This window comes from Phascolarctos cinereus, unplaced genomic scaffold, assembly GCF_003287225.1.
Source record: "Phascolarctos cinereus isolate Bilbo 61053 unplaced genomic scaffold, phaCin_HiC Scaffold_4;HRSCAF=312, whole genome shotgun sequence".
In the NCBI taxonomy this organism is placed as follows: Eukaryota; Metazoa; Chordata; class Mammalia; order Diprotodontia; family Phascolarctidae; genus Phascolarctos; species Phascolarctos cinereus.
The window spans coordinates 672,603,145-672,629,602 of NW_027555847.1; the positions used below are offsets into that span (position 1 = coordinate 672,603,145).

The window sequence follows — 26,458 nt, forward strand, 5'->3', positions numbered from 1 at the left end:
CTCCTCTCTATTCCTAAGCCACGGGTAGGGCCCCCAGCCACACTGCCCCACAAATGATCTTGTTCCCTGTGGTCCTTCTGGTGGCTCCTAACTACAGCTGTCTTCTCTGCCACAGCGAGCAGGGTCCCTGCCCGTGGCTGCTGCACTCACCAGGTGTGTGCTAATGCCTGCTCTCTGCGGCTGCAGTCCAGGACGCGTCTGGTCAGTGCGGCTGTGCTCGGCGCCCCTAGGCAGTGGAGGGCCTTTAATCTTCTCCTCCTCAGCACTGTCTGGGAGATGAAAGTTTCTAAGGTCGAGACCACCTCCCAACCCCAGATTCCTCTAGGACTTTGTTGGTTCTCCGGTTGGCCTGGAGAGGTTTGCAGTTCATTCAGGCCAAACCTCTGGCACCTGGAGGTCGGGTCTTTCCTGGGGTCTTCTCAGATTGTCTTAGGAGGACAACTGCTTTACCCCGAGTTTATTTCTGCTGCTCCGAGGTGATGTTCTGTCCTTTTTTTATGGAGGAAATTCAGAAAGCCAAAAGTTTTCTGGCCTACTCCACCATCTTCCCAGAATCCTCTCCTTCCAGTGCTGTCTATAGAGCATACCTCACCCTGAAGCTTCTCAGGCCCACATTGTTCCATAGACCTGCCATTCAAGAGTCCACACCTTCACTTTAGCCCTCCTGTGCCCCAAGAGAGATTTCCCTTATGGCGTTCACACCTGCTAAAGACTCCAGCACTCTGACGTTACCCAAGAAGCCAGCCTGCTCCCTGGAGACCCCCCCACAAGCCTGTACCCTCATGCTCTCCCTCATAACCCTGCTAGAGACTCCATATGACCATAGAGCATCACAGGCCCCTTCTAGATGCCACATCTTTTCTTGTAAATTCAATTCAATGTATGTTTATTAAGGTATAATATTTATGCCTATTATGGAATAAGTGCTATAAAGTAAGGCATGTGATAGATGCTTGAAATTTAGGCAGAAAATCGAAGTGTTCCTTCTCCTGGGGGTGCCTTATGTTCTCTCTAGACCCTCACATGCTCTTTATAGGCTCCCTAAAGCTCCAAAGCACCCATAGAATCCCCTCCCCCATCCCCAGGTATCCTGTCCCTTATAAATAGCTCCTTTTTATCTATAGACCCTTGACTTTAGTCTGACTCCCTCTGGGAGGCCAAGTTGTGCCAGCCCCAGGCCCTGGCAGTTTGGGACAGAAGTGGGTGGCTCTCATTGGGTTCTGGGACTCTGGCCTTAGAGCTGGGTAGGCTTGTGCCGGCCGAGGGCCAGGAAGCGGCACCCCTGGCAGGGGGAGAGGGTGCCAGCGGTGATGCCTGCCTCCCTTTTGCCCCTGGCTCTATAGAGCCTGCTGTCTCCAGTGGCTTTCGGCTTTGGCTGTGAGTACTTCTCCCTGTATGAGGAGCAGGGCGTGGGCATTCAGTGGCACAACCTGGGCCAGAGCCCTGTGGCTGGTGATGGCTACAACCTGGCACTGTCCGAGGCTCTGCTGATCCTGGACGCTGGACTCTATGCTATGGCCACCTGGTATATTGAGGCCGTCTGCCCTGGTGAGGCCTGGAGAAAGACGGGGCCTGGGGTGGGGAGATGGTGTGGGGAGCCAGGACTCGGGTTCTGAGGTGTCCACTCTTCCCTGCTCACCTTAGGTCAGTATGGAATCCCTCAGCCCTGGAATTTCCCCTTCCGGAAAAGCTACTGGTGTGGAGAGCTGGCAGTTGTCAGCCTGGACCCGACCCCCTCCAAGGATGACCCCCAAGGTAAATCCTTTATTCCCTACCCCAACAGACTTCTCACACATCCATCGACCTTATACCTTCAGAGGCCAGGCCACCCTGTGTACACCCTGTTTGCCTGTCCTACAGAGCTTTCGTGTCTCATGCTCCCCCTCAACTGTAGGGCCTTCACACCCCTGTGGATCTCCCCCAGCCCATTACAGACCTGTCACACATCCCTAGAGACCATTCACATTCCTCATACCACTCAGCCTCCCAGTAGTAGCCACCCCCGCGCTCAGCGCACATGGGGCCTGGTGCACGGCGAGCCCTTTACAAATGCTTGTTACCCTGACTGACTGATACCCTTAAAGAGCACAGCTCCATCTGTATCCCTCCACATCCCTTATGCCCTTCCATACAGCTCACACTCACTAAACACCAGGGGCTCTTCACCTGGGCTCTGTGAACTTATTTATGTTTTTTAAAAAAGTATTTTGATAACAGTATTTCAATTTAATCAATTTCCTGGGTATTTTATTTTGTACATTTCAGACCTTCTCTTGAGAAGGGGTCCATAGGCTTCGCCAGCCTGACTGCCAAAGTGGGAGAGCCCTGCTCTAGCCCCCCACCTCCATATTGTCCTTCCTGAAGCCCCCCAGATTCCCCATCCCCCATCTTGGTCGAGAGCCTCTGCCCTCTACAGAAGCCCCCCATGCCCCTGGAGATCTCACTTCTCCTAAAGGCTCCTAGCAACCCCAGAGAGAAAAAGGGCATCCTTGTAGACCTGTCACCACCCTTGTAGCTTCCTTCTTCCCCTGTGGGGCACAAAGCTTCTACTCTAGCAGAGCCCTTAGGGAGGGGGAGAGAAACAGTGGTTTATTAAGTGCCTACTATGTACTGGGCTAAGTGCTTTACCAACATGTTATCTGATCCTCACAATGACCCTTTGAGGTGGGTGCTGTTATTGTCCCCTTGTTACAGAAAAGGAAACTGAGGGAGATAGAGGTTAAGTGACTTGCCCAGGGGTCACAGAGCTAGTAAGTTTCTGAGGCTGGATTTGAACCTGTGTCTCTCACGCTCTGGCCCTGGTGCTCTCTCTGCTACATCCCCTGCCTTAGTAACCCTGGGTGAATGGAACTGAATTACAGACCATCCACCAGCACTTGCCCTATAAACCCCATATATCTTCCAGTACCCCCAGGATTTCCCTCTGGTGTTTACATCCCCTTCCCAGATTTCAGAGTAACAAGGATCTCCCTTGCAGTACGCAGTGGGGGGAAGCTTCCTGTGCTCGGGGCTTCCCTGGGCCGGGGCTGGGAGAACCTCATGCCCTGGTCCCTGGTTTCCTTCAGTGCTGGTGGAAGACCCCTCCCCCGGACTCAATGTGGGTGTATCACTTCGGGGCCTGGTGAAGTACTACCCTGGCAGTGCCCGCCCTGCCCTTCAGGGGCTCAGCCTGGACTTCTATGAGGGCCACATCACTGCCTTCTTGGGCCACAACGGGGCTGGCAAGACCACGACCCTGTGAGTGTCATCTGGCGGGAGGGGGAAGGATTGGAGGGACAGGGCAGGATGTGGGGGGATCCTTCCAGACTGTTCTAGGAGGCTGGCTCCAATGGGAGGGGGGAGCGGAGACTCTTCCATGCCTTCCTCTCCCCTTCCCCAGCTCTGGAAACCCTCCCTAAGCCCCTGCCCCACCCACACGATCACCCACTTCTGCAGCCTCTGTCTTCCTCAGCTCTGACTCTTTGTACCCCTAGCTCCATCCTGAGTGGCCTCTTTCCCCCCACCCGGGGATCAGCTCTCATCCTCGGTCAAGACATCAGCTCCAACAGGGCAGCTGTGCACCGCAACCTGGGCCTCTGCCCCCAGCATAACGTGCTCTTCGATATGTAGGTCACAGGGCCAGGAACTGACCTGACAATGTGGAACATCAGAGCTGGGAGGCTCCTTAGAACACAGAATGTCAAAGCTGGGAAGGCCCTTAGAACATAGAATGTCAGAGTTGGGAAGGCCCTTAGAACACAGGATGTCAGAGCTGGGAGGGCCCTTAGAACATAGAATGTCGGAGTTGGGAAGGCCCTTAGAACACAGGATGTCAGAGCTGGGAGGGCCCTTAGAACATAGAATGTCAGAGTTGGGAAGGCCCTTAGAACACAGGATGTCAGAGCTGGGAGGGCCCTTAGAACATAGAATGTCAGAGTTGGGAAGGTCCTTAGAACACAGGATGTCAGACCTAGGAGGGCCTGTAGGCCATGCGGTGTCAGGGGCAAGAGGTGGAGTTGGGGGAGAGCAGAAGCCTTAAAACATTAAAGCACAAAATATTAGAGCCAGAAGGGACTTGGAAACAATCTCGCTGACCCTCTCATTTTTTGATGTCATCTGTGACCTCAAGGGGGAAAGGCCTGCCCAGTGTCCCATGGCTAGTTGAGGTGCTCAGGGGAGGGGGCAGGCAAGGGTCATTGTTCCAGGCTGGGGATGCCCTCAGGAGGAGTGCCCTGGGCATTGGAGGTGGGCCTCACTCTCTCTTCCTGCTCCCAGTCTGACTGTGGAAGAACATATCTGGTTCTATGGGCGTCTGAAGGGGCTGAGCCAGGCAGCAGTGGGCCAGGAGCTGCCTCGCCTCCTGCAGGATGTGGGGCTCCCACACAAGCGGCAAGAGCAGACTCGTCACCTCTCTGGTGAGCTTGGGGCATGGGCCCCTCTCATCCCTGTCTCCTGGACCCTCTCCCTCTCTCCATCTATCAACCCTCCTGCATTCTGAGCTCCACCGTGTCAAAGGAAGCTAGCAGGAGAAGAGAGCAGTCCTGCCCTCAGGGAGTATCTAGTCTGGCTTAGAGACAAGGATGACAGTAGGAACAGTGAGAGACTGGGACAGGACATTGTGGGGCCAGGGGCCAGGTTCTTTGGCTCAGGGGTGGCTCGAAGGCTCCCAGATGACTAGAGCAGGGGAGGGTGAGGGCTGCAGGCAGTCAGGGATGTTGTAAACGAGGTCAAGGAGGCCAGAAAATGTAGAATTTGGGCTTTCCTCAGTGGGCTGTGGAGAACTGTGAAAGCTGGCAGAGCTGAGGAAGGACTCTGGTGGTTTCTACAGGAGACACTGGAGGCAGGGGGGCCAGGTAGGAGGCCGGAGAGTAAAGCTGGCCTCACCCTTCACTGGTGTCACTGAGAGTGGGAGGAGTGGGAGGGGGTTGTAAGGCGTAGAGTCAAGGGTTGTGAGAAGAGCATGGGACAGGGACCCATTCTTGGGCAGAAGATGAGGAGGGAAGGGAAGTCAGGAGGGAAGCTTTATGGGGAAGAGAAACAGTTTTGGACCAAATGAGTGCGAGATGCTGGTCAGACTGGCTATGTGGTGTTTATCTCTATCTATCTATGTATCTATAAATATAGATGTATCTATATATACATAGTGTTTATATATCTCTGCATACTTTTCTCCTCCAGTAGAATGTAAGTTTCTTGAGGACGGGAACTTGATTTTTGTTTCATTTTTGTCTTTGTAGAGCACCTAGTACAGTGTCTGGGACATAGTGGTTGCTAAGTAAATGCTTAAATCAACTTGAATTGACCCCTAGGGCAAGGTGACCATCAGAGCGTAGGAGCTGGGGAACTGAAGTTTGGGTGGCAGGTCAGAGAATAGAGATTATGAGATTTTTGTTGGTAAGTCATTTCAGACTCTTGGAACCCCCTTTTGGGGTTTTCTTGGCAAAAAAAACCCAAAACACTGGAATGGTTTGCCATTTCCTTCTCCAGCTCATTTTACAGATGAGGAAACTGAACCAGATAGGGTTAGATGACTCCCAGGGTCATGCAGTTGGTAGGTGTCTGAGGCTGGATTTGAACTCAGGTCTTCCTGACTCCATTTCCGGTCTCCTATCCACTATGCCACCCAGCTGCCTAGAAGATTGTAGTGGGAGCTTAATGAATGCTCGCTGGCTGACTAATTAAAATCATTTATAGAGTTTGAATGGAACTTAGAAACATGTACTCGGGGAAGGAGGGGAAGAAAAATTTAAAACTCGAAAGCTTATGGAAGTAATTGTTGATAAATCAAAATAAATTAATTAAAAGAAAAAAAGAAATATAGACTCATTCATTTTATAAAAATGGAGAGTGAGGCTTAGAAAGAGAAATGACTTGCCCAGGGTCACATGGGTTTGAAGTAGTAGATCGAGTAATCAAGCCTAGGTCTTCTGACTCCAAAGGCAAGCCCTTTGCCACAACACCATATGATTTGGGGAATGGGTAAACTTGGCAGGAGAGAGCGGAGATGGGGCCCTTTTTCCTTGTCTTGGTCCTGGAATCCTGGATTTAGAATCAAGATACTTGGGTTTAGTTACTAATAGTGCCTCTTATTAGCCACAAGTCACTGATCTTCTCAAGGCCTCAGTTTCTTCATCCATAAAATGAGGAAGTTAGATTATACCAGCCCTGAAGTCAGGAGGACCTGAGTTCAAATTTGGCCTCAGACCAAATACTTGACACTTACTAGCTGTGTGACCCTGGGCAAGTCACATAACCCCAATTGCCTAAAAAAAAAAAAGTCAGATTAAATGAGGTGACCTCTAAAGTCACTCAGAACATTGTGACTCTGATTTCATGTGCCTGGCCCCCTACGCCGAACTCAGGGCCTGGGGCCCCTCTGCTCTCCCTTCTCGCCATCTTCCCTCTCCTGTCCCTATTCCCCTCTGGACTCCTGGCTGTACTGGATACTGAGGAAGGCTGGAAGGTGGGAGTCCCAACTGCTCGGTGAGAATGTGTCCCCCATGTCTCAGGCGGGATGCGGAGGAAGCTGTCCGTAGCCATTGCCTTCGTGGGTGGCTCCCGAGTGGTCATCTTGGATGAACCTACAGCCGGTGTGGACCCATTCTCCCGCCGAGCCATCTGGGAGCTGCTGCTCAAATATCGGCAAGGTGGGTGCGGGGGTTGGACCTGCTCACTGAGAAGTTGCTCTTGAGTAAACATCTCTTCCCCTTCATGCTGGGGACCCTCATCTCTCCCCTCTCAACTCTTGGAGGGACAGATAATGCTGTGGACAGGACACTGGACTTGGAATAAGGAAGACCTGGATTCAAATCCTGCCCTTAGAAGCTTAGTGACTATGAGACCTTGGGCAAGTCACCTTATCTGTAAAATTGGATTGGACTTGATGGCTTCTAATCCTGTGATCCTCAGAAATATCTCCCTCCTTCCAGAAAATGTCCTCTTCCACTCAGTCCACATCTTTGCCCCCTCAAGACCCATCTTAAGTGCCACCTCCTCCTGAAAGTCTTCCCTGATTACTGAGGGTTGTCCTGAGACTCCTTCCTCTTTTGAAGGCCAGCCTCTCCCAGGAAGCCTCCAGAGCTCCCAGGGGCCTTCTCACCTTGCCATCCCCCACAGGTCGCACAGTGATCCTGTCCACTCACTATATGGATGAAGCAGAGTTACTGGGAGACCGTGTGGCGATGATCGCAGGGGGCCAGCTGCGCTGCTGCGGGTCTCCCCTCTTCCTGAAGAGCCGTCTGGGCACTGGCTACTATCTGACCCTGGTGAAGCGCCGGCCAACTGTGCTCCCCAAGGCTGGGAAGGTGGGGACTCAGGCCATTGGGGGGGCACGACAGGGCTGAGGTGGGTGGGGAGGGGAAAGGCCGCAAGACCCCTAGGGCATGACCAGGGCCCTCCTTGTCACTGTCCCCGCTCTGCTCATGGTACCCTGCTACCCCCAGGACCAGGACTATGGCAGACTGGAGAGGAGCGGGACCAGAGACCTGGAAAGCAAAGAAGGTGGCCCAGCTGATGCCACTGGTGAGTCCCTGATGGGCCAGCCCATTGTATCCTTAGAGGCTGTGTTCCAGTGTTTCCTCTCAGCTCTGACAGCTTATGTTCTAAGGGCCCTCCCAGCCCTGACATCCTGGGTTCTAAGGGCCCTCCCAGCCCTGACATCCTGGGTTCTAAGGGCCCTCCCAGCTCTGACATCCTGGGTTCTAAGGGCCCTCCCAGCTCTGACATCCTGGGGTGTAAGGGCCCTCCTAGCCCTGACATCTTTTGTTCTAAGGGCCCTCCTAGCCCTGACATCCTGGATTCTAAGGGCCCTCCCAGCCCTGACATCCTGTGTCCTATGGGCCCTCCCAGCCATGACATCCTGGGTTCTGAGGGCCCTCCCGGCCCTGACATCCTGTGCTCTGAGGGCCCTTCCACCTCTGACATCCTGGGTTTTAAGAGCCCTCCTATTTCTAACATCCTGTGTTCTGTGTTCAAAAACCTCTTTTAGTTCTAACAGCCTGTGTTCCATATGTGTCTCCCCCACATGAAGGGGGAGGTTCTGAAGGCCCTTCCATCTCCTCTTGCCTAGATGTGGCCCAGCTGCTCACACTTGTACAGAGCCTTGTCCCTGGGGCCCAGCTGGTGGAGGAGCTAGGCCATGAGGTGGTGCTGACCCTGCCGTACTCTGGGGCCCATAACGGGGCCTTTGGGGAGCTATTTCAGGAGCTGGACAGGCACCTTGCGGAGCTGGGTGTTTCTGGCTATGGGATCTCAGACACCACCCTGGAGGAGGTAGAGAAGGCTGAAGGCCAGTTGGGCTCCCAGGTTTCCTCTCTCCTCTCCGTCCCATTATTGCCAAATTTCTCCCCCCTATCCACAGGGTTCTATGGAGAAAGGGGTCTCTGGAGTGTCCCCTCCCTTTTTCCAGTAAACCCCAGAGAGTCACAGGACCTGGGTTTGAATTCCAGGCCTTCTTACCAGTGTCATCTTGGGCAAGTTCCTTGATCTCTGAACATGTCACCTCATCCCTAAAGTGTGGGGGTCAAAACAAATGAGTCTGAGCGTCCTTCCAGCTCTGGACCTTCTGGCCCTTCCTTTTCCTCCTCACAGCCAGGGCTCCCTCCCCCAATCCCTTCTAGTCTTGCCTTCCGTTCCCCACCATTCTATTATTTCTGAGGTCTCCTCTCCCCCACCAAGATGCCTCTTCCCCAGATCTCCCCTCACCCCACAGGGGCCTCTGCCCTCCTTCCCAGCCCCTCATCTCCCCCTCCAGATCTTCTTGAAGGTGGCCGAGGACAGTGGAGTCGATAAGGACCCAGAAGGTATTACTGTTACCATAAGGAGCTTTCAGGAGAGAGATTCTCTTTGAACCTCTTAAGAGGTCTATCTGAACCAGGGGGGTAGGTGTCTGTGGGGAGCCAGGTGACCTCATGGTACTTCCTGGCTCTGAACCCAGATTGGGGCACTAACTCTGCCAGCCACCACTGACCACCAGAAGCTTGGCGAGAGTGTGGAGGGGTTGGTGAGGCCCTGTCCCCATTGTAGGGGGCATGTCCGATAGTCGAATTCCTGCTGCTGATCTAGATAGCAGCAGCATCTCCCTTCATAGACAACCTCTGTCTCCTTGGCAGATGGGGAGGGCCAGCCCCTTCGGCTGGGTGTGCCTGCCCCAGCCTCTGCCCCCTGCCAAAGGAGGATGAGCGAGGAGCATGCAGAGGAGAATGGGGATGTGGGTGAGTATGCCCTCCCTAGCATTGGCATTGAAAGAGCCTGGGGTTTGTACTTAGAGGGAAGGGAGAGGGAATACGCATTTATGTAACACCTGCTGTGTGCCAGGCACTGTGCTAAGCGCTTTTTACAGTTATCCCATTTGATCCTCACAACCCTGAGAAGTAAGAGTTACTGTTATCTCCGTTTTATAGATGAGGAAACTGAAGCAAAAAAGTTAAGTGACTTGCCCAGAATCATACAGCTGATTCATACAGAATCATACAGTCTTCCTGACTGCTAGCCCAGCACTTTACTCACTGAGTCACCTAGCTACCTCAGAAGGGGCACAGGGGTCTGTCTGCTGCTTTTTGACTATATGACCTTGGGCAAGTCACTTTCCTTCTCTAAGACTCAGTTTCCCCCTGTGTCAAATGAAGAAGTCAGCCTCAATTAGTGGTGGAAAATTCAAATAGAAGCAGATCCCTGTGATAGTAGATTGACTTAGAAAACTACAAAGTAACGTTATCTGTGTTGTATCGTAATTTTATTTTGTCAGACATTTCCCAGTTACATTTTAATCTGGTCAGGGCAGCATTCGGGAGTGTGGGCAGCATGGGGCCCCGAAAATTTGACACCCTGGTTTAAATAGCTTCTAGAGTCCCTTCTGACTCCCAAGTCTGATTCTTTTGTGATTCTGTTCCCTGCCCTCCTGGTGCCACTGCTCTTATTCCCAGCAGGGGCTGTTTCTGCAGAAATGCAGGCTCTGCGTGGAGAGCCGGGCACCTCTGGGCGCGTGCAGGGCTGGGCCCTCACCTGGCAGCAGCTCCGGGCCCTGTTCACCAAGAGGTTCCTTCATGCCCGCCGCAGCCGCCGAGGCCTTTTTGCGCAGGTCAGAGGGTGTCACAGGGGAGCTGGAGCTGGGGTGCACAGAAGGAGGGGGGCTCTACCAAGCTGGGGACCCTGGGTTCGCTTCACCGAGCATCCTGTGATGGCCCTTAGATTGTGCTCCCCGCTTTCTTTGTGGGCCTGGCGCTCTTCTTCAGCCTCATCGTGCCCCCATTTGGCCACTATCCGCCCCTGGAGCTCCAGCCGGCCATGTATGGGTCCCAGGTCTCTTTTTTCAGGTGAGTGCTGGGCCAGGCTGGGCAGTGGCGGGGGGTGAGGGCAAGAGCCAAGAAGGCTTGGTTTTCCTTGCTGGTGTTTCTGTTTACAGTGAGGATGACCCTGGAAACCTCAGATATGCCCAGCTATTGAATGCCCTCCTGTCTGAGCCCAGCTTCCAGGGCTCTTGTGGGAAGAATAGCTCAGGCCTGTAAGTGTCCCGACCGTGAAGCCCTCTGTCCTCTTGGCTCTATAGTGCCTTACAACTTAGACCACAGGACAGGGAATGTCAGAGCTGGGAGGGCCCTTAGGACACAGAATGTCAGTGCTGGAAGGGTCCTTAGAACACACAGTGTCAGAGCTGGGAGGGCCTTTAAACAGAAAATGGCAGAACTGGGGAAGCTCTTAGAACAGAGAATACCAGTGCCAGGAAGGCCCTTAGAACCCAGAATATCAAAGCGGGGAGAGCCCTTAGAACAAGGGATATCAGAGCTGGGAGCTTAGAACCCAAGATGTCAGAGCTGGGAGGGCCCTTAGAACCCAAGATGTCAGAGTTGGGAGGGCTTTTAGGACCCAAGATGTCAGAGCTGGGAGGAATTTAGAACCTAGAATGTTAGGACTGGAATGCCCTTAGAGATCTAGTCTAAACTCCTCATTTGACACATTGGAAACTGAGTTCCAGAGAGGTCAGGGCACAGAGGGGAGGCAGGAGGATCGGGCGGGTCTGAGTCTTACTTCTTCCACTTGCTGACTGTGGGACCATGAGCTCTTCCTTAATTTGCTTCTCTTACCTTGACTATGCTTATCTATGAACTGAGGTTAAAGCATCAGCCCGCTCCCTACCTCAGTGTTATTGTTGTGGGGGGCAGTCAGCTTTGTAACTCTTAAAGGGCTATGAGTCATTGTTATTGTGCTTAATTCCCAGAGGATTAGGGCAGGGGGAAGGTGGATTACCAGGAATGGTTACAAGTGGGTACCTGTTGGAGGGAAGGAGGGGAGAGAGAGAGAGAGAGAGAGAGTGTGTGTGTGTGTGTGTGTGTGTGTGTGTGTACACAGCCAGGAAATCATCCATCCCAACATCTCTCAGACTCTTGTGACCTTACAGGGGGCAAGACTATGCCCGGCCAGCCAACCACAGCTTCTGGGTGCCCCCAGTATCTGAGACTGTGGCTAGAGTCTTCACTACAGGCAACTGGACCCTGCAGTTCCCATCCCCCGCCTGCCAGTGCAGCAGTCCCGGGGCCCGGAAGATGCTCCCTGACTGCCCAGAAGCAGCAGGGGGCCTTCCACCTCCCCAGGTGAGGCCTAGAGAAGGGAAGCAGAGCCCTCCCTGGGTTGTAGGGCAGTTAGGCTGTGCCTGGACTGAGATTCTTTCTTGGAGCAGATGCAGCTGGGCCCGGGAGATGTTATGCAGAATCTGACAGGAAGAAATATCTCAGACTATCTGGTTAAAACCTATCCTCGGGTCATCAATCAGGGGTAAGGGCCTCTGCTGGCCCCTGCTCAGCATCTGTCCCAAAGTCCCACTGCCAACCCTGCCACCTGTTACACCCACCCTTCTTCCTTATTGTCCACCCCCACCAGGGAACATAGACTGTCAAATCTGGGAAGGCCCTTAGAACACACAGGTTGTCAGAGCTGAGAGGACCCTTAGAACCAAGGATGTCAGGGCTGGGAGGGCCCTTAGAACACGGAATGTCAGTGTGGGGAGGACTCTTAGAACATGGAATGTCAGTGCTGGGAGGGTCCTTAGAACACAGAATGTCAGAGCTAGGAGGGCCCTTAGAACACAAGTTGTCAGAGCTGGGAGGGACTTTAAGATTTTCTATTCTAATGCCTTGCCCACACTAGTCCCCCTGTTCCCCAAGCCTTTCTCTGTCATACATACTTAACGAACACCTAGGCAGGCCTTTAAGAAGGAGGGGCTGGGGCTGAGAGGGAGACTGCCCTGCCCTGTATTGGCACTCTTGGCTAGGTGAGTGGTGGCCAGGAGGAAAAGCCCCTCCCCAACCCTTTTTGGTTCTGGGGAAGAGCAGCCAAAGCCCTCACCCTCTTCTCTTCTCTCAGGCTGAGGACCAAGAAGTATGTCAATGAGATTAGGTGAGCTGGTGGGGGTCGGGTAGGGGAAGAGGAGGGAGCAGATTGAGGGAGGTTCTTTGTAGGCTTTGAGAGGTGGTCGGATGGGGGAGGCAAGAAGGGAGGGCTAAGGTCAGGGTGAGGGACATATTGGGGAAAAGATTTGCAGAAAAGAAACAGGGGAAGAGGATGGACAGGGAAGGGGAGATTCGGGGCTGTGGACAGAGCGGTAGAGGCCTGCTCTGAGCCGGGGCCTGCCTCATCTCTAGGTATGGGGGCTTCTCCCTGGGGGGCAGCCATAGCCTGGGCCTGGGCTCAGGGCCAGAGATTCTCAGCACCATCCAGGAGTTCCAACGCTTATTCTACGGCTCTCAGGTGACTAGCTGGGCAAGGTTGGTGTGGAGAGAGAAGAGGTGGGGGCAGAGGCAGGGGTAGGAGGGGACATTGGACTGAGGGGTGAGGGGTGGTCTCTGACTGTCCTCTCTCCCTGCCTAGAGCAATGTAGTGCATCATCTGCTACAGAATCTCAGTGCCTGGGCAGAGGGTCTGGACACACAGAATAATGTGAAGGTGAGTGGCGGCCAAGGGGCTGCCACTTCTCCAGGCCCTGGACACCCAGGGCCTCTGTCCTAGCCCTCCTGTCGCTCTCTAAAGCAGGATCCTCGGTGTCAGAGTGGGGAAGGGCGGGAGCTGAGGTGCTGAAAATGCCCTGTGGGCTGATGGGGCAAGGGAAGGGAATGAGCATCTATCTACAAAGCACCTACTATGTGCCAGGCACTGTGCTAAGGCTTATGTTGTATTTTTTTTAAACAAATATTATCTCATTTGATCCTAGGTAGGTGCTGTTATTATCCTTATTTTAAGATTTGAGGAAACTGAGGCAGACAATGGCTAAGTGACTTGCTTAGGGTCACACAGCTAATAAGTTTCTGAGGCTGGATTTGAACTCTTCTCAACTCCAGGCCTAGTGCTCTATCCACAGCACCACCAGCTGCCTTGCTGACAAGGCAGCGTTTATGGAATTAGGATTCAAATTCTCCTTGTTATTCCTCGGGTGACCACAAGCAAGTGACTTCCCCTTTTGGGGGATCCCCAGTTCTTCCTCTGCAAATGAAGGGGGTGGGTTCGGGTCATTGCTTTAGGGCTGAAAGGGACCTCAGAGGCCATGGAGTCCATCCCCTCCATTTTACAGATAGGGAAACCAAGGCAGACAAGTGCAGCATCTTGCCCAGGGTCACCCAGCTTTTGCTCTTCCTGAATCCAGGTCTCCCTGAATCCAAGCTCAGTACCTTCTTCAATATACTGAGAAGCATTGCCAAGGAGTTCACCAGATTTCAGAGCAAGGTGCAGCCTCTGGGGCATCCCAGCCAGCAAGACACTCTTTGACAGTCCCTCCAGGGAATGCCTGTTGCTTAAGGCCCTCTCCAGTGATGGAGAGCTCTCTACCTTCCAAGCCACTGTAGACCCATTTGGCTTTTTTATAACTCTTACGTTATCTACCTTTCCAGTTGAGCAGTGGTCTGCTGGAGTAATCTTCAGGGTTAGCTCCCAGACTCCTGTGGGTCTGCCATTGACCTGTGACCTTGGGCAAGCCCTTTCTGCTCCCTGAGCCTCAGTTTCCCTTGCCTGTAAAAGAAGGCACTTGGCTTTGAAGGTCCTTCCAGCCGTGTAACTATGGTACTAAGTCCCTGCCTCATATTCTTACTAGCCCTGTGACCTTGGATGAGTCATTTCACTCCTCTCAGCCTGTTTCCTCATCTGTAAAATTGAGATGATAATGGGGCAGCTAGGTGGATAGAGCACCGGCCTTGGAGTCAGGAGGACCTGAGTTCAAATCTGGCCTCAGACACATAATACTCACTAGCTGTGTGACCCTGGCAAGTCACTTAAACCCATTGCCTAAAAAAAAAAAATTGAGATGATAGTAATAGCCCTTACTTTCCAGGGTTGTTATTATAAGGATCAAATGAGACAGCACATGTAAAGTACATTACAAAATGTAAAATGCTATAGAAATGTTACCTAACATCATCATCATCAGTTTCCTCTTCTATAAAATGGAGATGATGATAATAATAGGGCCTACCTACTCAGGGTTAGTAATATTTGTAAGATAATCTATGAGATAATATGTGTAAAGCACTTTGCAAACCTTAAAGTGCCATATAAATACTTGCTACCCTAATTTAAATCCCACCTCAGTTATATATTTATAGCTATATAAATTATATATAAATATATATTATAATAGATTAATATATAATATATAAAGTACATATATATATATATGCATATAGCTGTGTGACAGTGGGCAAGTTACTTAACTTTTCTTAGCCTCATATTTCTCATCTGTGAAATTGGGATAATAATAGTGCCTACCTCACAGAGGCTCAGATGAGGTTACATATATACAGTGCTTTGTGCTGAACATGTTCTATCTGGTTCCATTCTTATTATACTCATTATTATGGTCGTCATGAGCTGGGCCCCTGGCCAGGGGCAGTGACAGGAAGTCTTTGGCTTAGGTCTGGTTCAACAACAAGGGTTGGCATGCCATGGTGGCCTTTGTCAACATGCTGAACAATGGGCTCCTGCGTGCTCACCCACCCCCGGGAGCTGACCCCCGCATCTGCGGCATCACCACTCTCAACCACCCCCTGAGCCTCACCAAGGAGCAGCTGTCTGAAGCCACCCTGTGAGTATGTGTCCAGGGCCCTAGGCCGCTCTGGCCCATGTCCAGGGCCCTCCCACTTCTCTGCCTTCCTCTTTTCTCATATTAGCTATATTTGCCTTAGGACTCTGCCATCTCTTCATTATTTTCAAATTTGTGGCTACATTTTGTTTTGAGCCAACAGATGTTTCCCAAAAGTCACTTACAGAGTCACAAACAATAATTAGTTTATTGAGTGGTAACAGAGCAAGGGACATACCCTTTGCCATTGGCAATATTGTGCTCACAGCGGCTGCTGTAATTGACCAGGGGCAGTATGGTGGTCACACTGACGATTGTAGTTGAACAGGGATAGTGTGGTGGTCACACTGACTGCTGTAATTGACCAGGGGCAGTATGGTGGTCACACTGACTGCTGTAATTGACCAGGGGCAGTATGGTGGTCACACTGACTACTGTAATTGACCAGGGGCAGTATGGTGGTCACATTGGCTGCTGTAATTGACCGGGGCAGTATGGTGGTCACACTGACGATTGTAGTTGAACAGGGATAGTGTGGTGGTCACACTGACTACTGTAATTGACCAGGGGCAGTATGGTGGTCACACTGACTGTTGTAATTGACCAGGGGCAGTATGGTGGTCACACTGACTACTGTAATTGACCAGGGGCAGTATGGTGGTCACACTGGCTGCTGTAATTGACATGGGGCAGTATGGTGGTCACACTGGCTGCTGTAATTGACATGGGGCAGTATGGTGGTCACACTGGCTGCTGTAATTGACCAGGGGCAGTATGGTGGTCACACTGACTGCTGTAATTGACCAGGGGCAGTATGGTGGTCACACTGACTGCTGTAATTGACCAGGGGCAGTATGGTGGTTCACACTGGCTGCTGTAATTGACCAGGGGCAGTATGGTGGTCACACTGACTGCTGTAATTGACCAGGGGCAGTATGGTGGTCACATTGACTGCTGTAATTGACCAGAGCCCTGTTCCCTTGACATTCTGGTGCCCTTTTCGTTGTCGGCCTTGCTGTTCTTAGGTCTGTGGTCTGACCTTGCCTCCTTCCCCATTTACATGAAATAATGGAAAGAGCATTGACTTTGGCATAAGAAGACCTGAGTTAGAATCCCAGCTCTGCTATTTCATTGCTGTGTGGCCTTGGGCACATCATTTCCCCTTTCCACACCTCTTGTTGCCTTATCTGCAAAATAATGAATGTAACCTAGATCAGTATCTTTGCCAAGAAAACCCTAAACGGGGTCACAAACCTAAACCAGGGGGTTTTAACCTGCAGTATGGACTTAAAAAAAAATCTTGATAACTGTATTTCAATATAATTGGTTTTCTTTGTAATCCTATGTATTTTATAAACATTTTTTAAGGGATCCTTTAGCTTCCCCAGCTTGTCAAAGGTATCTAGCACATAATATAGGTTAAGAAGGCCAGGCCTTGATGATCTATCCTTCCAGTTATAAGCTGGATGATCCTAGGGTTTCCAACTTCCGTGATCTTTGGCCTCTTAACTACCCAAGTCACCATGGTGCTGGGGAAAGAGCCCTGGGTTTGATTGGAATCCCAGCTTTGTTGTCCTGGCAAAATCTTCACTCTAAAATGAGAGGGTTGGACCAAGTGATGTCCAAGGTCCCTTCTGGGGCAGCTAGGTGGTGCAGTGGATAGAGCACCAGCCCTGAAGTCAAGAGGACCTGAGTTCAAATGTGGCCTCAGACCAAACACTTGACACTTACTAGCTGTGTGACCCTGGGTAAGCCACTTAACCCCATTGCCTAGCAAAAATTAAAAAAAAACAAGGTCCCTTCTGACTCTGAATTCTGTGATCATTTTATTCTGACCTTTAACCTAGTGCTCCATGACCTCCATGATCTTAACCATTATTCTATTATAATCTTTAACCCCATGCTTGGTGACCTACGGTGATCTATGATCTTAATCATGGATTCCTTTAAGCCAATGTGACCTCTGGCCTTTATCCCATGACCTCTGACCTTGTAGCCTTGTAGCCCCATGGTTGGTGGTCTCTCAGGAGACCCAGCTGCAAGCCCTCCACCAGCTTCTTCCTCGTTCCTTCTGCGTCTGTGATTTTCCCTTACCCTTGGCCTCAGCCAGCGGCCAGTAACCCCCAGCCCTTTCCTAGGATGGCCTCTTCAGTGGATGTGCTGGTGTCCATCTGTGTGCTCTTTGCCATGTCCTTCGTCCCAGCCAGCTTCGTGCTCTTCCTCATCGAAGACAGAGTCAGCCGAGCCAAGCACTTGCAGCTCCTAGGGGGCCTGCCTCCAACCCTGTACTGGCTGGGCAATTTTGCATGGGACATGGTAAGAGGGGGCTAGGGTAGGGCTGAGGACATAGCCATGGGTCAAGGGATTAGTAGCCGTGGTTTCTGCTCCAGGCACTATTGTTGTCCTGACACGTGAGGCTTCTGCTCCGGGTGTCAGATGGTCTTTACACTTTTACAGATTCTGACATCCTGTGTCCAGCCCTGACATTCTATGTTCTAAGGTTCCTCTTAGCTCTGATATTCTTCTGTGTTCTAAGCCCCTGTCAGCTGTACCATTGTTTATTCTTTGTTCTAAGGTGTTCCATGCTACCACCAGCCCTCCCCTCTCCACTCCTCCCCATCAGATGTCCTATGTTCTAAGGCCCCTCAGTTCGGATAGTCTGTATTCTAAAGTCCCTCTAAGTTCTAACATTCCATGTTCTAAGGTTCCTCCCAGTCCTGACATTCCATGTTCTAAGTAAGGTTCCTCCCAGTTCTGACATACTAAGATTCTTCTGGGAAAACTCAGGCCCTCCCTCAGAGAGCAGAGATTCCCACTGCGGAGACACAGCTCACGTAGGAAAAAGAGACCCATGAGACAGGACAGATTCAAGTTCTGAATCACTTGTGCTCGCTGTTGTAAACGCCGAGAGCAGGAAGATATGGGGGTGAGAGGACCTCGAGCAGGCTGATTTCAGGTCTTTCCCCGCCCATCCCAGGAACCCCTTCAGGCATCGGTCTCAGAATGTCAGAGTGGGGAGGGCTCTTAGAACATAGAGTGTCAGACCTGGATAGGCCCCACCCTCTCATTTTACTGGGGTCCAGAGAAGACACTTGCCCAAGGGCACATAAGGCAGTGCCCGCTTTCCCTGGTGGGTCCAGAATTCTTGGAATTTGGGGAGACCTGCTGCACCTAGCTGTGGGGTGGTGACGGGAGTGGGGGAAGTGGCGGGTAGTGACAGGGCCGCCTCCTGCCCCCACAGTGTAACTACCTGGTGCCAGCAGCACTAGTGGTGCTCATTTTCCTGGGTTTCCAGCAGCGGGCGTACGTGGCCCCGCCGAATCTGCCTGCCCTCCTCCTGCTGCTGCTGCTGTATGGGTGAGGCCCCTACCTAATGCCCTCTGCCAGCTCCGCAGATGCCCACGGCCTCAGAGAGTTCCTAGTTCTTCCCTTCAGGGCCCATGTCTGTCGCACCACTGATCCCCACTGATTGCGCCCATTCCTCTTTGGCTCCAGGCCACCATAATGCCCAAGCCTCCAAAGTACCAGTCTGTCCTGTGATGCCTGTCTTCTCCCACAGGCCCTGTGCCTTCCATGATCCCCATGCATCCTTTCTCCTTCCTCTCCAGCTGGTCCATCACTCCCCTCATGTACCCAGCCTCCTTCCTGTTCTCTGTGCCCAGCACAGCCTACGTGGTCCTGACCTGCCTCAACCTCTTCATTGGCATCAACAGCAGTGTGGCCACTTTTGTACTGGAGCTCTTTTCCAACCAGGTTTGGGTGGTCTGGTGGTTGGCACTATAGTAGATGGGTGGTTAAATCTCTAGATTAGGTTCCTGGGGGAAGGGGGGAATTGTATTAAGGGTCCCCTGACCTGCCTCTTTGCCCCAAACAGAAACTGAAGGATGTGAGTTGGATTCTGAAGAGAGTTTTCCTCATTTTCCCGCATTTCTGCCTAGGCCGAGGGCTCATTGACATGGTTCGGAACCAAGCTATGGCTGATGCCTTCCTGCGCCTAGGTGAGTGTCCCTCAACTAGCTGAGATGAAGCTTATGTTCTGTGTCCTGAGGGCCTTCCCAACTTGGACATTCTGTGTTCTAAGGGCCCTCCCAGCTCTGACATTCTGTGTTCTAATGACCTTCCCAGCTCTGACATACTGGGTTCTAGGGGCCCTCCCAGCTCTGACATCCTGGGTTCTAGGGGCCCTCCCAGCTCTGACATCCTGGGTTCTTAGGGCCCTCCCAGCTCTGACATTCTGTTTCCTAAGGACTGCCAGCTTGTATACATGGCTCTTTTGGGTTGGCTGTTAGGTGTGGGAGAGGCAGCATCTGGGTGCAAGAACAGCCCAAACTCTGGCCTGACGTAGCCTCCCTCACAGCAGAAGGGGCGGGACTCAGAGGTGTAAGATCAGAAAGAAGGAGTCAACACCCAGTGCTCTGTTCATTTTATGATTCAGGTGTACTAGGCTCTGATCTCTGAAAAAGGGCTGATCCCTGTGGGGTCACCTGGAAGCATAAAACAGAAAGCAGTAGGTGAAGAACATTCCATCTGGTCCGGCCCCCCTCCCGTCACAAAGGAGGAAGCTGATGCCCAGAAAAGGGGAGTGATTTGTCTCAGGCCCCAAAGAGAGTTAACCCCAGAGCTGGCACTAGCAGCTGGGTCCCCTGAGCCAGTCCCGGGCTCTTTCTGCCGCCCCAGACTGCCATTCAAGGAGGACGTCACAAGGCTAGGAGACAGACTTTGCTCAGCCTGAGAAACAACATTGGGCAGTGGAAAGGCTAGGCTTGAAGCCAGGAGACGTGCCTTCTTGTCCTAGCTCATCCACTTAATAACCGTGTGTAACTGAATAAATCTCCTCACCTCCAACCCTCAGTTTCTTCACTTGTAAAATGGAGATAATAATTTTTGCGGTTTTTTTATGGGAGTGTTGTGAAGGAAGTCCTTGGCAACCTCTAGAAAGAGGACTCCCTTTGGAGTCAGAAGGCCCTGGTGTGAACAGTCCTGCTGTGCTGGGCCTTGTACAGACTTCATCTAGGGTACCACATTCAGTTTTGGGCCCTTCAGTCTAAGGATGCTGATAAGCTGGACAGGGTCCAGAGGGGGCCAGCCAGGACAGCGAAGGGCCCTGAGTCCAAACAGGAGGCTTGGTTAGCGCGGAGAAGACTCAGACTGGGGTGAGGAAGGGGAAGGTGGAGACGTTCCCAGCCTCTGAAGGGTCTTGGGCTGAAAGGGGGCTGGGGCTTTTCTGTTTGGCCCCAAAAGGAAGGATCGGGGTCAGTAGGTAGGAGTTAGAGTAGTTTAGGCTCAATGCCAGGAAACTCTTCCAGCAGAGGGTGGCCGGTAGTTTCCCCTCCCTGGAGGTCTTCGGGCGGAGGCAAGATAACCAAACCCGCCAGCAAGTCGAGTCAAAAGCATTTTGTAAGCACTTAACTCTTGTGCCAGGCATTGTGCTGAGTGCTTGGGATGTAAGGGTAGACACAGGAAAACGGGCAGCTAGGTAGCGCCATAGTGCACAGGGCGCTGGGCCTGGAGTCAGGAAGACCTGAGGTCAAATGAGGCCTCAGACTCTTACTAGCTGTGTGACCCTGGGCAAGTCACTTAACCTTATTTGCCTCAGTTTCCTCATCTGTCAAATGAGCCGGAGAAGGAAATGGCAGACCACTCCAGGATCCCTGCCAAGAAAACCCAAATGGGGTTGGACCCAACCGAATAACAAGACAAATAAAGAGTAAGAGGAAGTTGTCTTCCTGGCACTCTCTCTAGTTTGTCAGGTCCCTTTTTCAGGACAGGCTTGTTTTAATTTAACCTGAGATTTTAGTTTGGGTGCAGTGGGCAGTAGGGAGCTCTGGCAAGGGAAGCCTCAGTTGACAGCTTCAGAATCAGGATAGAGAAGCCAGAGTCCCAGAGAGCCCGGCTCGCTTTCCTCTCCTCCTGGCTCACCTATCCCACTGCAGTGGCCAGCGTGCAGGCCCACAAGGCTCCTACCTAATGTGGGCTCCTTCTCCACAGGAGACGAGCAGTTCCAGTCCCCCCTGAGCTGGGAGCTGGTCGGCAAGAACCTTTTTGCTATGGGGCTGCAGGGCCCTGTCTTCCTTCTCCTGACCCTCCTCCTGCAGCACCGAGCCCGTCTCCTACCTAGGTCAGCCCTGAGGAGGCTGGGGGTCAAGAACAAGGAGCAGTGATCTGGGGGGAACCTGGGGCTAGGAACCAGGGAGGTAGCAATAAGTGCTCTTGGGATTTGAGTGAGAAGAGGAGAGAGGGTGTGCTTAATGTGAATGTATAAGTGGAGCCTGTATCAGACTGCATCCCATCTTCGGCAGGGGAGAGAGGGAGGGGGAGAAAATTTAAAACTCAAAGTCTCATGGAAGTGAATATTGAAAACTAAAAATTGTTTTTAAAAAAAGGGAGAAAGGTTCCCAGGAACCTGGGGGTATAGGATTGGGGGGGGCTGCAAAATGAGAAATCTAGGGGATGGGGATGAGGTTGTGGTAAGTGCTTTCACACTTACTCTGTGTGTACCCCCAGATGGTCTCTGGGGCCTCAGCCCCTGCTGAGAGAGGAGGACCAGGAAGAAGATGAGGACGTGGGCCAGGAACGGGAACGGGTTCGGCAGGGGGCCACCCAGGGAGACGTCCTGGTGCTGAAGGACCTGACCAAGGTGAGGGACAGGGGAGCCCCGGGGCAGGTGTCTGTTTGAATATCTGGGTATTCACGTGGGGCCATGGATCTGTCTGCAACATCTCTGTTCCTTCTCCCACACTTTGCCAGATATACCGGGGCCAGAAGAAGCCAGCTGTGGACCATGTGTGCATGGGGATCCCCCCGGGGGAGGTAAAGATAAGAGCTTAGAAGTACATTTGGCACAAGAGCCCCAACATGTAGGCCGTGCAAGTATTGATTATCCATGTTTTACAGAGGAGGGAACGGGGGATCAAAGTCATGTAACTAATAAATCCAATCCAACAAATATTTAGTAAGAACGAAGTGTTAACAAGTGCGGGAGTCAGGACGGGTCTGATGTGAAGGGTTCCACCTGAGCAGAGCGTAGAAAGCAGCCAAGGATTCTGCAGGGAGGAGGTGAGGAGAGGGGGCTCATCTCAGGGTATGAGAAGCTGCTGGTGCAAGCCTAAATGCCAGGCCCAGAGCACTGGACTGGAGCAGTGAATGTCCACTAGGACATAGGGCCATGGAGGCCTTGAATGCTAAGCCAGGGATGCACTAGGGAGCGGCTCAAGGTTTTTGAGTAGGGAAGTGAGAGGGTCAGACCTTTACTTAATCAGTTTGACAACTGTGTGAGGGCTGGATTGGAGCGGGGAGAGATTAGCCAGGAGGCCAACCAGAGGCTCTTACAGTAGTCCAGGTGAGAGCTGATGAGGATCAAAGCTTCATGAGTGGAGGGGTGGGGTTACAGATGGGAGAGGTGTTGGGGAGAGAGAGTCAGCAGGATTTGACAGCTAACTGACTGGATATGGGGATTCAGGGAGAGAGAAGAGTCAGGGGTGTGACTGGAAGGAAGACAAGACCTTCAGCTGAAATACTTTGGACTTATGGAGGAAGGGCGGGTTGAGGAGAAATAGAATGAGTTCCATTTTGGACATGTCAAGTTTGAGATGCCTATGGGGTGTCTAGATGTGTGTTTTCAGAGGGCAGGACTGGAGATTGAGTGTTAACAAACTGACTCTCCTCTCCTCTCCTCTTCTCTTCTCTCTCTCTCTCTCTCTCTCTCTCCTCTCTCTCTCTCCCCTCTCTTTGTCTCTTCCTCCCTCCCTCCCTCCTTGTAGTGTTTTGGGCTCCTGGGGGTAAATGGGGCAGGGAAGACTTCCGTATTCCGCATGGTGACGGGGGACACCCCAGTGAGTGGGGGTGAGGCCATCCTTATGGGTTGCAGGTGAGTGAAGGGGGAGCCCTCATGGAGGGAGGCTGGAGAGTGGGAGAAGATAGGGACTTGGGGCAGGGGAGGATTCCCCTCTGCCAAAGATCCTAGACTATTGCTAGAAGACAAAAAGGCCCAGCCCCCACCATCCTTCTCTCTCCGTCCATCTGTGTCCCATTCTTTACCTCTCATCCCTCCCTCTCCATGCCTTTGTCCCCTACCCCTCTCTTCCCATCCCTCTGCCGCCCCATCTCCTCGTACCCCCACCCACCCCACAGCATCCAGAATGACCTGCAGGCAGCCCAGAGCCACATGGGCTATTGCCCCCAGTTTGACGCCATCACAGAGCTGTTGACTGGCCGAGAGCACCTGGAATTTTTCTCCCGGCTCCGGGGGGTACCTGAGGGAGAGGTTGCCCAGGTAAGTCCCCCAGGGTACCCTGTTTCCATTAACTCTGAACCTGCAAAGAGCCCTCAACCTCATCCCTGCCTCTGCCACTATCCTACACAGAGGCCCAGCTGTTCACAAGCTCTGGTGTGTTGCAGTGTGGCTTATCCTGCAGTGCAAACTACAGAATAGAGCATGGGACTGGACAGCAAGAGACCAGGACTCCTGGTGGTGGAGACTTAATTCCACAGTTTCATTTAAGACTCACTTACAGAAACAGACACACACACACACACACACACACACACACACACACACACACACACACACACACACACACAGTTACTGCTCCTGGGGGATGGCCAGCATCCAGGATGCAGCATGGCATCATGGACAGAACCCTGGGCTTGGAATCAGGAGAACTGGGTTCAGATCCTGGTTCTGCCACTTGCTGTAGGACCTTGGGCAAGTCATTTCCCTTGTCCAAGCCTCAGTTTCACATGTACAAAGTGGAATTGCCCTGCTTACAGGGTGGGTGTCAGGATCCAGTAAGATAAATCTGTATAAAAATGCTTTGTAAATGTGAAAGTGCTATCCCCACTGTCCCAGGGGAACCCAAGTCCGTGGGGATTCTACATGCTCTGCAGGGATACAGGGTGGGAGTGGCCCATCCTCAGCCCAGTTTGAGGACTTGGTGCCCCGTTCCCAGGCCTCTGCCCCGAGGGAGAGCCTGCCTTAGGCCTGAGCCTTGCCGGATTGCTTCCTGAATCACCTTGGCCAAGCTAATACATTATTGGTGATCAACCAAGAAACAAGCATTTATTAAGCACCTATTATATACCAAGCATTGAGAATGCAAAATCAAAAGGGAAACACTTCCTGCTCTCAAAGAATCGATGCAGGGGAGACCCCAGCTCCCCACATGGCTCAATGCAAAATAGATAGAAGCTCATTGGGGAGAGAAGGCACAAGGGACTGGGTGGGAAGGGCGAGGGAAGGAAGACCAAGAAAGACTCTTAAAGAAGGTGGCATTTGGAGGCAGCTGGGTGGCACAGTGGATAGAGCACTAACCCTGAAGTCAGGGGGACCTGAGTTCAAATCTGGCCTCAGACCAAACACTTGACACTCACTAGCTGTGTGACCCTGGGCAAGTCACTTAACCCCAATTGCCTCACCCCCCCCAAAAAAAAGAAGGTGACATTTGAGCTGGGCCTTGAAGAAATCCAGGCTCGTAATAGGCTGAGGTGAAGAGGAGACCCATCCCGGGCTGGTCCTTGGACCACAGACCTGGCCCACACCTGAAGGTGTTCCCACTCTGTACCTCCACGAGGTATCAAACAAGGAGGCTGACGCAGGCTGGCTGGATACCTGGGTTGCTTTCATTAGTGGGGGCAACTCTGGGCCCTTGAAGGCTTTGCTGGTAGAGCCCACACCTGGTGCGTCCTGCTGAGCTGGGACAGTTTTCGGGACAGCCCCTGTTATAGATGCTGGTTCTGTTGTGGGGGAGGATTCGTCCCTCTAAGTGTGGACTGCTTGAGAGTTGACCCCCAGGTGAGGTTGTTTGGTTTTTTTCCTTCTCCATAACCACCTGTTACTGTCTCTGGCCTTGATTTCCCCCATCTGTAAAATGTAATGGTATGGGGAAGAATGTGAGGATTCACTACCAAAGGACCTGAGTTAAGATCCTCTTCCTGCCTACTAGCTACGTGGCCCTGGACAAGTCGCCTCAATCCCTGGGTCTCAGTGCTGGGTGGTGTTGGGCATTCTCTTCACCAGTCTGGAGTCATGTCTTGTACGTGGCCACACTCAGAGCACCCCAGCCTTAGGTGAAAGCCTGGTTGCTCCTCTGGGGCTTGTAGCTGGGAGGCCGAGCTAGGACATGGCCCCTGCCCTCAGGGAGCGTTCATCTGGATGGGGTCAGAGGACAAAGACATGTAGACAGGTTAAGGGGGAGGTAAGTGGAGGGGAGGGTGAAATGAGGGCAAAGGGGAGGCTGGAGAACTTGGAGTTGGATTAGATGATCTTTAAGGCTCCTTCTCTTCCGACCCTCACCTGATGGGCCTATAAAAGGTACTGTGATACGGTCTTGTACACAGTAGGTGCTTAATAAATGCCAGATTTTTGTTCTTAAAAGCTCCCATTTTTCCAGTGCTCTTTAGGAAGAGACAAAGAACACACAAGAATCGGTACCCCCATTTTAGAGACAGGGAAAGTCAGGCTTCTAGGAGGGAGGGACTTGCCCAAGGTCATACAGCTAGGAAAAGGCAGAGCCAGGATTTGAACCCAGATCTCCCGAGTCCAGATTCCAGGGCTCTTTCCATTGCATCATGCAAAGGGAGATGTGACATTGGTTTTGTCATAAGAGGAATTGCATTTATAGCCTCTCAAGCTGGCGGTGTTCTCCCTGACTCCCCCTGTGCCCCTCCTCGGCCTCCCCCGTGGTCTGGAGCCCACTTGGAGCCCCACAGCCTCGGGTGAGCTCCTCCTGGTCTCTCCCGTTGGCAGGTGGCCCAGTGGGTCCTGACCAAGCTGGGGCTGCTGCAGTATGCAGACCAGCCCTCGGGCAGCTACAGTGGTGGAAACAAGAGGAAGCTGTCCACAGCCATCTCCCTGGTGGGAGGACCACCGGTCATCTTCCTGGTGAGGCGCTCAGAATCTTGGTTGGGGAGGGGGACAGAATCCTCAGGGTCACCCCCTCCTAACTCGCACGCCCCTTCTTTGTGGAGGGGGTCGTTGTGCCCTTTTGAGAAGTAGGGAAACTGAGGCATGGAGCCGGAGCAAACCCAGGAATTCCCAGCCTCTAGCCCTGAGCCTCACTGACCCACCACCTTCTTCTGAAGTGAGAGGGGAAGTTGTTTCCTGCTCTACCATAGTCATCAGTTCTAGGTGACCTTGAACAACTTTATTTCTTTTTCTGGGCCTCAGTTTCCCTATCTGTAAAGTGGGAAGCATTGGATGAGGTGACAATACACTATAGTTGAAGGAGCCCTAGATTTGGGGTTCAGAGGACCTGGGTTTGAGTTCTGGCACCAGCAGTATGACCTTGGTTAAGTCACTTCCCCTCTGTAGGCCTTGGTATAGAACCAGATGTAAAATGAAGAGGTTGGGCTAGATTTCAAGTCATTTCAACTCAAAATCCAGAGATTCTGTGAGGCTATGGGAGTAAGGGAAGTAAGAGATGA

At 52.3% G+C, this 26,458-nt stretch overlaps 1 protein-coding gene across 11 annotated transcripts in view; it reads left to right on the top strand.

The window, feature by feature from the left end:
• LOC110196176 (phospholipid-transporting ATPase ABCA7-like) overlaps nt 1-26,452 on the top strand; it is a 59,756-nt gene extending 33,304 nt beyond the window's left edge. For 3 of the 11 annotated variants that reach the window (XM_078154075.1, XM_078154081.1, XM_078154082.1), the window contains 30 exons: nt 1,344-1,548; nt 1,645-1,755; nt 3,066-3,237; nt 3,474-3,605; nt 4,255-4,394; nt 6,489-6,626; nt 7,096-7,283; nt 7,422-7,500; nt 8,048-8,250; nt 8,732-8,780; nt 9,090-9,191; nt 9,903-10,057; nt 10,168-10,292; nt 10,382-10,480; nt 11,375-11,567; nt 11,654-11,748; nt 12,337-12,369; nt 12,615-12,720; nt 12,841-12,915; nt 14,871-15,040; nt 17,176-17,353; nt 18,279-18,394; nt 18,646-18,790; nt 18,912-19,035; nt 21,026-21,155; nt 21,542-21,674; nt 21,785-21,847; nt 22,798-22,904; nt 23,168-23,309; nt 25,782-26,452. In XM_078154075.1, the coding sequence (XP_078010201.1) occupies nt 1,344-1,548; nt 1,645-1,755; nt 3,066-3,237; nt 3,474-3,605; nt 4,255-4,394; nt 6,489-6,626; nt 7,096-7,283; nt 7,422-7,500; nt 8,048-8,250; nt 8,732-8,780; nt 9,090-9,191; nt 9,903-10,057; nt 10,168-10,292; nt 10,382-10,480; nt 11,375-11,567; nt 11,654-11,748; nt 12,337-12,369; nt 12,615-12,720; nt 12,841-12,915; nt 14,871-15,040; nt 17,176-17,353; nt 18,279-18,394; nt 18,646-18,790; nt 18,912-19,035; nt 21,026-21,155; nt 21,542-21,674; nt 21,785-21,847; nt 22,798-22,904; nt 23,168-23,309; nt 25,782-26,030 (3,957 nt within the window). In that variant the 3' untranslated portion in view covers nt 26,031-26,452. Of the gene's footprint in view, nt 1-1,343; nt 1,549-1,644; nt 1,756-3,065; nt 3,238-3,473; nt 3,606-4,254; nt 4,395-6,488; nt 6,627-7,095; nt 7,284-7,421; nt 7,501-8,047; nt 8,251-8,731; nt 8,781-9,089; nt 9,192-9,902; nt 10,058-10,167; nt 10,293-10,381; nt 10,481-11,374; nt 11,568-11,653; nt 11,749-12,336; nt 12,370-12,614; nt 12,721-12,840; nt 12,916-14,870; nt 15,041-17,175; nt 17,354-18,278; nt 18,395-18,645; nt 18,791-18,911; nt 19,036-21,025; nt 21,156-21,541; nt 21,675-21,784; nt 21,848-22,797; nt 22,905-23,167; nt 23,310-25,781 lie in introns of those variants that run through there. The other 8 variants (XM_078154079.1, XM_078154076.1, XM_078154077.1 and 5 more) reach the window with 8 other exon arrangements.
• Nucleotides 26,453-26,458: the final 6 nt, after the last annotated feature.